The 11276-nt window shown below is 39.8% G+C and overlaps 1 protein-coding gene across 2 annotated transcripts in view; it reads right to left on the reverse strand.

Annotated features, from left to right (window-relative positions):
* The window catches only part of IFRD1 (interferon related developmental regulator 1), a 28436-nt gene extending 19403 nt beyond the window's left edge, over positions 1-9033 (reverse strand). Inside the window, exons 1-4 of one of the 2 annotated variants that reach the window (XM_044677337.1) lie at positions 8737-9033; positions 2107-2211; positions 1862-1946; positions 1189-1313 (exon numbers count right to left, since the gene is read on the reverse strand). In XM_044677337.1, the coding sequence (XP_044533272.1) occupies positions 1189-1313; positions 1862-1946; positions 2107-2211; positions 8737-8818 (397 nt within the window). In that variant the 5' untranslated portion in view covers positions 8819-9033. Of the gene's footprint in view, positions 1-1188; positions 1314-1861; positions 1947-2106; positions 2212-8730 lie in introns of both variants that reach the window. The other variant, XM_044677338.1, reaches the window with a different exon arrangement.
* Between the last annotated feature and the right edge of the window lie 2243 nt (positions 9034-11276).

Below are 11276 nucleotides of genomic sequence, written 5' to 3' on the forward strand. Positions count from 1 at the left end.
AGAGACATGAATAGGCAATTTTCAGGTAAAGAAATCAAAAGTATCAATAAGCACATGAGAAAGTGTTCCAAATCTCTAATAATTAGAGAAATGCAAATCAAAACAACTCTGAGGTATCACCTCACACCTAGCAGATTGGCTAAAATGAAAGAAGGGGAGAGTAATGAATGTTGGAAGGGATGTGGCAAAATTGGGACATTAATGCATTGCTGGTGGAGCTGTGAACTGATCCAGCCATTCTGGCTGGCAATTTGGAATCATGCTCAAAGGGCTATAAAAGACTGCCTGCCCTTTGATCCAGCCATACCATTGTTGGGTTTGTACCCCCAAAGAGATCATAGATAAACAGACTTGTACGAAAATATTTATAGCTGCGCTTTTTGTAGTGGCAACAAATTGGAAAATGAGGGGATGTCCTTCAATTGGGGAATGGCTGAACAAACTGGTATATGCGGGTGATGGAATACTATTGTGCTAAAAGGAATAATAAACTGGAGGAGTTCCAGGTGAACTGGAGAGACCTCCGGGAACAGATGCAGAGCGAAAGGAGCAGAGCCAGAAGAACATTGTACACAGAGACTGATATACTGTGGTAAAATTGAATGTAATGGACCTCTGTACCAGCAGCAATACAATGACCCAGGACAATTCTGAGGGATTTATGGTAAAGATGGTACCCACATTCAGAGGAAGGACTGCAGGAGAGGAAACATATAAGAAAAACAACTACTTGAATGCATGGGTCGGGGTGGACATGATTGAGGGTGTGGACTCGAAACTACCACACCAATGCAACTACCAACAAATTGGAAATTGGTCTTGATCAAGGACACATGACAAAACTAGTGGAAATGTGCATCGGCCATGGGTGGGGGGAGTGCAGGGGGCTAAAGGGAAAGGAGGAGCATGAATCATGTAACCATGTTAAAAATGAATATTAATAAATGTTTTAAAAAAAATGTATTACCAGGGATGGCTAGGTGGCTCAGTGGATTGAGAGCCAGACCTGGATACTTAGGAGGTCCTGGGTTCAAATCTGGCCTCAGGTACTTCCTAGGTGTGCAACTGTGGGCAAGTCACTTAACCCTCATTTCCTAGCCCTTACCATTCTTCTGCTTTGGAACCAATAAACAGTATTAATTCTAAGACAGAAGGTAAGGTTTGTTTTTTTTTAAAAAAAGGTATTACCTTTCTTTAAGCAGCGTTCAATGCTGTCTGTTAATGTTATTCTTCTTTCCAGAATAAATTCATAAAGAATTTTAGAAGCCATTGCATTTTTAATGCCTTCAAGAGCAGCCTGCCTTGTCTTCGCACTGTTTAAAATAAACAGACATACATAATAAAGCTAAGTTACTTTAAGATTCACATTCGTTAGCTCATTTTTTATAAATCCAGAATGCTAAACATGCATTTCAAGGGTTTTCTGATAAAATCTAAAAGTACTTTGCTCACAAAAACCATATGGTTCTTATGAAATGACTCAATAGATTAGTTTCTCCATTTTCTTCTTTTATCATATTACTATGCTAGAAGCTGAAAAAAGTTAAAGCTATTTTTATATTTTCTAGTTAAAAATGAATTTTCATCAGCCAAAAACATCTCAAAATTTAAAAAATATGCTGTCATCTAACTGCATGTGAGTACTGTTCTCAAAAAAAAAAAGACTCATTTGACTCTGTATATCTATAGTCAGGTAACTGATAATTCCATATAATTAGGTTCAGAATAAAAAAAAAAGAATTAAATTCAATAGCTTGGACCTTGAGAAAAATATACTGCAATAACAGAAAACTACTTACATAGACAGTCAAAGTAATTAAGATGACCCATATGAAATTCTTCCTTTCAAAATACTTCTTACCTCTTGTCAAATGTTAGGTCAATGAATCCTTTCAGTTTGTATTCTAAATCTTCTTGAGTTCCTTCTTCATCAAGGACTTCTGGCCCTAATGAAATACAAGTCAAAAAGTATTAGCTTTAATAGAAAGATGAAGGAATAGGGTAATTGCTTATCTCAGCTTCTAAGAATATTTTCCATAATCATCATTTAAAACACTCTTTTATCTGAAGCAACATCTACTCTTGCAGTTGCAAAAGGAAGCATACCATCCTCAGCAAAGCTAGCAGGATCACTGAAACCACTGCAATGGCTCATAGTTTCAATTGATGCATCTTCATCACTAAAAGGTTGCACATTTCGATGTTGGCCACCTGAGAGAGAAGGGGAAAGGAAAAGTCAGACAATTGGAAATATACTCAAGAACTTCTCATGAGGATTTTAAAATGCAGGAGTTACCTGTTTAAGGCATTTTGATTTCTACTTCTTTTATATAATGAACATAAGCTTATATCATCATTACTAATGAATGTAATGTTTCTTCCTAAAAAAGACTATAAAGCCCATGACTCAGAAGGATTTCTTAAATGCCTGGCACATTTGTACACATAGTAACTTCTTAATAATAGTGTCATCAGAAGAACCATAGTATAGTGAAAAGAAACAGGGGACCTAAGTCAGTAAGCCATTCAATAATCATTTATTATATGGCAGGAACTGTGCTTTAAGGTTTTTATTTTCTTATTAAAAAGGAAGAGAAAGAGCAATTACTAAGGCAGAGATACTCCTTAGGTAAAGTGGTAAAGCACATTGAAAAGTTTCTCCTTTTAAGACAACTGTTGTTTTAAGGTATTTCTTTAAAAGTTCCAACAGTTTAGGGTTTAATGCAATTGCAAAAGTGTGGAAAATATTAGTCTCTTATAAATTTAAAGTTATAGTTTTATATAACCCTTAGATCTCATTTAATCTATTACTTAATTTTTCAGATGGAAAAACTAAAGCCCAGGGAGTGAAGTGATTTGCTCATGACCAAAAGGGCAGAAGTTGGTACTAGAAACCAAGTCTCTTACTTAGTATTTTTTCTTCCATACAATAGATTTACGTTTCTTTATATATATCTCATAATTCTCTCTCTCTCTCCCTCCCTCCCTCCCTCCCTCCCGGAGGGAGAAAGAGAGAGAATTATGAGATACAGTATGATAGGACTCAAAAGTCAGTAAGATCTGGGTTCAAGTGCCATCTGATAAATATCATGTGGCCACAAAGTCACATAACAAATTGTTGCTATCTTGATATAATGGAGGTGTGAGGTGTCATTTAAGCAGACATCTCCAGCTATTTCACTATACCATGATCATCATCAGTAAAGAGAAATATCTGACTTTCTGATAAGTTTTCTGGTTCTATATTCAAATATCTGTAATTAGTTTCTACAATGTAATCTATATAGATGGACAGCCTTTAAGTGCTACACTGTTAACCACAAAATATTTAAAAATCCTGAATAGCATAGAGATTGAAACAAAGTAGATGCCCAATGCTTGGGAAATGGCTGAACAAATATAACAAATGGCATAAGAAATCATGAATGTAATGGAACTTTCTCAGCTGCAAGAAACAAAGAAATATGATGAATATAGTTAAAACATGAAAAAACTTTCATAAACTGATACAAAGTGAAGTAAGCAGAGCCAAGAGAACAACAAACACAATAACTATAAGAATGTAAGTGGAAAGAACGACCCACAAACAATCAAAAATAAATGGTGCAAAATTATAAACAAGAAGCTTGGCTCCAAAGAAGAGATATGAGAAGATACCTCCCCTCATTTCTTTGCAGAGGTGGGTCCACGGGGGTGGAATATTGCATGTGTTGTCAGATTTTTTTTTCCCTGTTCTTCCTCTTTTAATTTTAATTCTTTGTTATATGGGATGGCTCTCTGGAAGGGGGAGGGGGACATGAGGAAAATTTAGGTAGATATAAAAACAAAAGACATTAGTTAAAAATTATCTTTAAAAAGCATATTTATGTAATCTACATTGTTGGGTTCACATAGGTGAAATCTTCAAGTTAAAGAACTAACCTATATATATTTTTTTCCCATTTGCTACTACCTCTTTCTATATGGGTCATTTTCATCCTGAATTGGTACCTACCAGAACCAAATAACTTCATTACATAAATTTTATACCTTTCATTGTAGGGAAATGATGACACTGACAATTCAACACAGAATCTAGAGGAAACTTTAAAAAGGTTCCTTTCACTTCAGAGCTGCTAATTTGTGTTACTCCTTAAGTTAATAAACTTGTAGAAAAGAATGCTGAATTTGAAAGTTAAATCTGTGTTCAAAACTTGTCTTTGACATTTAGTATACATTACAGTTTGGACAAGCAGTCAAACCATTCTAAGACTCAATGACTTCATTCATAAAATGAAGTTACTATCTGAACGCTGACTTCACAGGATTATCATACGAGATGTTGCTATATTTAAAGTACTTTGTATAATTTTAAAGCACCACATAAAAATGACTTATCTATAATGCTTTTCAGTTATTATGGAAAAATAGAATAGAAATCATGTCTGTCCCTATCTTCCCATGGATATCCCCTAAAGGATCATACGCAATTACATATTTTAGCACACAATTAAATTTTAAAATATAGGAATGACAAGGTTAGGGCTCAGTACTCAAATTCTAATTCAAGGAGTTTGACCAAGATCACATTCATAGTATAGAATCATGGGATTTTAAAGCTGGAAGTGACCACCACCACCACAATGATAATAAGCATTTATATAGTATTTTAAGCTTTTCAAAGTGTCTTTATAAGAATTTATCATTTTACCCACACAATACTGAGAAGTAGATGTTATATCTTCATCTTATAGATGAAGAAACCAAGGCAGGAGAGGTTAAGTGACTTGACAAGTATCACATTGGTAGTGTTGGACACCAGCTTTGAACTCAGAATTTCCAGACTTCAGGAAAGCACTCTGTAAAATTCTACCACATAGCTGCCTCTCAAAATTAACTAGACCAGTGATGGGCAAACTGAGGCCCACAGGCCAGATGGGGAGGGGGGGCCCACATTATTCCTAATCTGACGAATACAATGAGTAGAATACAATACAATGAAACGTCCAAAGAGTTGCCTTAGAAACAAGACTGACAGATGAGCATTTCCTTTCCTTTGGCCCCCTCTTTAAAAAGTTTGCCCATCACTGAACTAGACCAACAATGGTTCAAAAATACCCCAAAAAATCCATTAACTAATGTAATGTGCCAGCACAGTTAGGAAAGACAGTCAGTCAACTCCTTTGACCTCTTTTGTCCCATCCATCTCCCAGAAGTTCATCTTCCCCCACCACTGTTTTTTTTCCTCACTTGTTGCCTGTTAGAGGTTTCTAGGATCATAGGCACAAATCAGATACTCTATTCCCCATCTCTAAGGGTAACTGCACTAGACAGACCTGTCTCCTGTGTCAAGTAAACAAGCATTTATTATGTGCCTCTGATCCCTTCTCAGTGTTAATTACTGGGAATACAAAGAAAGGCAAACCACAGTCCCCTGTTCTCAAGGAGTTCACAGTCTAATGGAGGAGACAACATTTAATATAAGTATGTACACAAGATAAATTGGAGATAATCTCAGAGAAAAGGAACTAATATTAAGGACTATGAAAAGCTTGTTGTAGAGATCATGACTTTGACTTAGAGACCTTTAAGGAATAGCAATATCATTGGATGGAAGAGAAACAGAGAAGAGTAAGGTGTAAGAAGACTAGAAAGGTAGGAAGAGGCCAGATAACAAACAGCTTTAAAGCCAAAGGATTTTACATTTGATTCTAGAGGTGATCAGGAGTAACTGGAGTTTGATGAAAAAGGAGATGAGGTGACATGGTCAGACTTGAACTTCAAATGGAAATTCCACTCAACTGGGAAGTTGAGTGTAAGACAAACTAGAAGAGGGAGAGGCTTGAGGCAGGGAGATCATTCAGCAAGTTATTGAAATAGTTCAAGTGAGAAGTAATGAGGCTCTGGACTCAGAGTGGAACAGTGTTGGAGGAAACAGCCAGCACCTAACAGGCAATATTACAAAGGTAAAATTGGCAGAACTTAGCAACTAAATAGATATATACATGGGTGTGGGTGATGACAAAGAGGAGGTTGATATTTAAACCTGGTGACAGAGTATGGAAGTACTGTTGACAGTCACAGGGAAGTCAGAAAGAAGGGTTTTAGGAGGAAGGAAAATAAGTTCAGTTTTGGCCTTGCTGAGTTTCAAGAAGTCTAGGGAATATTAGAGATGTCTCCAATTTGGCAGTTGGAACTGGGAGGCTGGAGGCAGGATAAAGGTTGGGGATGAAGAATATATCTGAGAATCATCTGCATAGGAGTCAGCACCTATTACAGGGCATATCAGCCAAGCTAGGATCCTGAAAGCACTCTCTCCCCAACTTGCTCCCTTCCTAGCAGACTCCCCTTACCATGTGGTTTAAGGTCTTTCTCCAGGTCTAAACAGAAAATAGTTTTTATTAACGAAGAAAAAAAATTAGAATATTTTAAAATGTAAGATTAGGGTTTGACATCTAGAACTCAAAATTCCATTCCACTTATTGGTAGAAAAGGAGGCCCATATTATTATAGGAGTTGCAAGGGAGTATTGTTTATAATATAAGGAAAGCATAGTATCAGCATTACTCATGCTACCACTATCATGTCAGTTCCTAAGGCTTTCCTTGCCATAATTTTTCTGTCAACAATATACTAAGGTACATTAGAAGACAGGATATGAAAAGAACAAGAGTTGAAAGAAATCTCAGTAAAGTTGTCTAAGTTTATACTCATTTTATATTAAGAGAAACAAAGTCCAGAGAAGGGAAACAAATTGCTCAAAGCCACCCGACCAGTTAAGAGAATCGAGACTATTTGCCAGAAACAGAAACCAAAGAAATAAATACATAAAATCCAAATTTGATGAACGCATATTTCATGAGTGCTGCAAATTTCATTTTTCACTGGACACTTAAGAAATGATACATACGGAACGCCACTACTGAGGAATAGCAACTGAAATAAATTTCTTTTGAAGGGGAAGGTGAGCATTTAAGTTCTAATTTAAAGCTGGGGAACTTCATCTGAAACTTAAGTTGTTGCCTGGGGTGCTAAGGTTTTGTCCAGTCCACATTTATTACATATGTCAAAAAGCTGTACTGTATCCAAGACTGGTCCTCTAACTACTACTCCAGGCTGACTGTGCTGAAATAAAAGAATCACAGTCTGGAGAAAATAAAAGTTGAGTGGCAGAGAAAATAGAAAAAATATTGTTTTATAAAAGAATTTTATAGAACATAGCAATTATTCAATAGGCTTTTTGACAAAAGCAAAAACTTTGAGCAGAGAGAGCAATTCTAGCAGTAAATTCTTGTAGTAAATCTTATCAGGTAATACTTTTCCCAGAGTTACTCAACTCAGAATCACCCTTTAAGCTAAAATTTGGCCTATTTTATATGAAATAAGAAAAATCATTCTGAATTTTCAGCTATTAGTGATGTTAATCAGAACTTTCCAAAACAAAAATAAAAACCTTGCATTATTTACATGCCTATAGTGACTGATAATATTTCTTCGAGAATGAGATACTCATTTACCTAATAAAAACTTGGAAGAGATTAATGATGTACTTGTTTGGAAACTGTTTAGTTCTGCATAGGATATAAGTATGACTCAGAAGAGATCAGGAACAATGTCAGTAAGTCATCAACTATATGTACAGAAGCGATGAATAAAGCAAAGCCTCCTCACGATTAAGTCAACTGGAACAAAAGAATATTTACACATCAGTTCTCAAATAAGGAAACAAGAGTTTCTGTTGTTAGATCCCTTAGTTGTTTCCCCTTAATCCTTGGGTTTTCTCAATGCCCCTTTCTCATACTTTTTATTTGTTTTCAGATTATCTAGTGGATGAATGGCAAAGTGTGTTTCTCTTCGAGTTACTGAATCAGGTGAAATCGGTCCAGAACTGAAAGTAGCCACCAGGGAAAGTAAACAAGAGTACAGAGATTGGAGATAAAGGGGGAAGGCTGGGGGGATGGGGGGCAATTTAATCTGAGCCTGGGGAGAGAAAAGAATCAAGTCCTATGGGGTAATAAGGGCAAGTTGCTGTTAAAGTGAAAGCTAACGGAATGAAGTCTCTATTTCGGTGTCTAATGGGAAGCTCTGATTCTAAGGCCACCCTGGGGTGGTTGGAGGGTAGGAGAGTAAGTCACGGAAGCAGACCTAGATCCCTGCTGTCACCCCACAGCGTCAGGCCGGTTCCGGCTGACGCAGGAGCCGGCTGGTCCTACGCACGGGATGGGGAGGAGGGGAAGTGGGTTAGGAGAAAGGGCCAGAAGCAGCCTGGCATCCCGACTTTAGAAAGAAGAGTGCCAGGCCCGGGGGCGGGTGACATTCTCTGGAGACTCCATTTTGGAAAAAAAGAATTGGAGGGGAGGGGGCTGGAGTGTCTAGGAGGGAGGTCCAAAAACAGCAGATAAAATTGTCCAAGATCCTTCAGCGCCCAGTCACTCTGAAGCCCGAAACACTCGCTTTCTCCCAGCCTCCCGCTTCTTTCTAAGGTTCAAGAATCCAGGCGCCCATCTCCACCCACACCCCACACCCCGCCCCTTGTCCCTAGGAGCCCCACAGCCTCCGCCATTGTGCGCGAGGGGACAGCCGTGCATGGTCTCAAAGGCATGCCGGGAGTCGTAGTTCTCCTGTCCTTCCTAGGGGAAGCCCCGAAAGTGGGTGCCAGAGGAGGAGCACTACAACTCCCATAATGCCCGATCCCGGGGGGCGACGCGTGGAGCAGGCCGACAGCAACGAGGATGCCGGTGGTAGGACGGCCCTCACCTGCTGCCACCGCTGCTGCTGCTCCTGCGCCGCCGCCGCCACCGCCGCGGTGCGGTGTGTTCCGCTTCTTATTCTTCGGCATCTTGGGACGCCCGGTGCCGCCTGGAGCTGGAAGCGCAACGAGGATCAGCCGATGGAGCTGCACTTTTTACTCGTGCGTCTGTGCGGCGGGTGGCTAAGAGATAAATCTTCAGCTAACAACAAAGGCGAGAAACGGCGAGGGGAAGAGTGGGCGATGGCGGCAGCAGAAATCCCCGTGAAGAGCTGTGAGCGAAATCGATACATGTTTCTCTCTAGCGCGGGAGCTAAGGCGGGGCGGTCCGGGGCCACAACGCCTTATGTACTGGGACCGCTTGTCGTCACCATCTATGGGCGGGGCCTCCGTCCTTACCGACCAATCCGGACAGACCAATCGACCCCTACTCCCCGCCACCTTGCATCCGGTCGGGTCTGTCTGAGGCATAGACTCCCAATCCCATCCTGCAACACGCCCTATGGAACCTAAAGGTCGGGCGGTCGTTGCTGCGCTGCATGCCGGGGGATGTTGTTTCTGGGAGCGTGACACCCCCGTAGGAGCGCTCTCCCCTCCCCCTCAAACCAGCTTCTCTCGTTGTCTCGCCGGCTTCACCCACGTGACCCCGCCCTCGTCCCCGCCTCCTCTGGGTCTCTGCCCAGTGAGTGACGCCAGGGCAATCACTGGGGTGAGCAATGGGGCAAACTCGTGTTGTTGGGCTGCGCCCCTGCAGGCCCTTCCCCCCTTTTATTAACCTTCACATTTGGCACTAAGGGAAGGACTCATACCACAGTTTCTCTACATGGTTTTCCTCCTATTTTCTTTCTCTGCTTCTCTTTTTCTCTTTTACCCCTTTTTGACTTGGGTAGGGGTGGTGGGGTGCACCGAGTCCAGGTTCATTGTTTTCTTTGTTCCCCAAAATTTTCTTTTTTTTTAACTTACTCAGACGTGGGATGGTAGTATTTCTCATAGCATCTGGGGGGAATTTTCCTAAGAATCGATTTGCTATCGGGTTTTAGATAAGGGAAGTATCAGTTTACTACCCTGCCTTGCCAATTACAGGGTTGATTTGGGGATACAGCTGACTTCTGAGAATTTAACAGCTGGTAAGGCAAATAGCAGTTATAAATAGTCACACTCAACAATATTTTCGCATGTGACTTACACGTGGCTCCTTCACATCATTTGTCATTCAGAGACTGTTAGATTCATCTCTAATAAAGACCTACCTACTCCCATGCCTCATCATGGGGCAGAAGTGACCCAGGTTTTTCAGAGGCTATGCCGGCTGAAACTGGCAAGCCAGAAGAAAAGGTCTCAGAGGTATGGCTTTTGACAGACTAGGTCTTTCATTGGAGGACAACTTCTTTAATTTTGTTAAGAGTTCACCAGTGGAGAAAAAGAGTATCCATGCTAAGGAAATCACAAACTCTTGAAGGACTAATGGCTATAATTATGATTCTTTAAGGTTATTTGCTGTATTATGATTTTGAAATCTATATGTCTAGCTCAGCATCCTTGGGCCAGAATCCTATCTTACTTTAAATGGAAAGGGAGCAATTTGACTGACATATTCAATCTATCCCCTACACACATTCTTCAAACACCTTCCTTTGACCCTGTTATCATCCTGTCTCTCTTCATTTACTACCAAATCCCTAGAAAAAATCCTAACTACATTAGTTTTTTCTACTTCCTTGCTTCTCCTCTATTTCTTAATCTTTTTTAGTGGATTTAGCATCCCACCACCCAACTGAAACTTCACTCTTCAAAGTTAGTAATTATCTTCTTACTGCTAAATGGAGTGGCAGTTTTTTAGTCCTCATTCTTCTTGCACTTTCTGCAGGATCAGCACTATTGATTGACCTCTCTACTTCCTTCTCCTAACCATTCTATTCCCTAGGCTTTTATGAAATTGTTTTCAGCTTTTCCTTCTTGCTCAACCATTCTTTCTCAATCTTTTTCTTTTTTTCTGGATTACTGTCTCTGTATTTAAGTATCACAAGACTCTATCCAAGATTCTTCTCTCTCTGTCTACATTTTAGTACTCAGGGATTAGTTTATCATCTCTTTGCAGATGAACCTCAAATCCACATATCTAGCCTTCATCTCTCTCTGGATTTCCAATCCTGCTTTAGTTGCCAACTGGATGGTACCACCTTGCTGTCCCATAGGCATTTCAAATGCAACAGGTCCAAAACAGAACTCATCTTCACCTACAAAACCATCCTTCCTCTTACCTTTCATATTTCTTTCAAAGGTGCCACTGTCCTTTCAATCACTCAGCTTTGCAACCTCAGAATCATCTGTAATTTTTTCCTTTCCTTTACTTTGGTAATTTGCAAACTCTTGCCAACTCTACCTCTATAACACTTCTCATATCAACTCCTCACTCATAGGGCAACAACTTTAGGTTCAGAAGGTAAACTCCTTGGGACAAGAACTATTCCATTTTTGCCATCTTATTGCCATTTCTTAGAGTAGTGCTTGGCTTGTAGTAGGTCCTCAAGAAATGTTTGTTAAATTT

Source organism: Gracilinanus agilis, chromosome 5 (assembly GCF_016433145.1).
Source record: "Gracilinanus agilis isolate LMUSP501 chromosome 5, AgileGrace, whole genome shotgun sequence".
In the NCBI taxonomy this organism is placed as follows: domain Eukaryota; kingdom Metazoa; phylum Chordata; class Mammalia; order Didelphimorphia; family Didelphidae; genus Gracilinanus; species Gracilinanus agilis.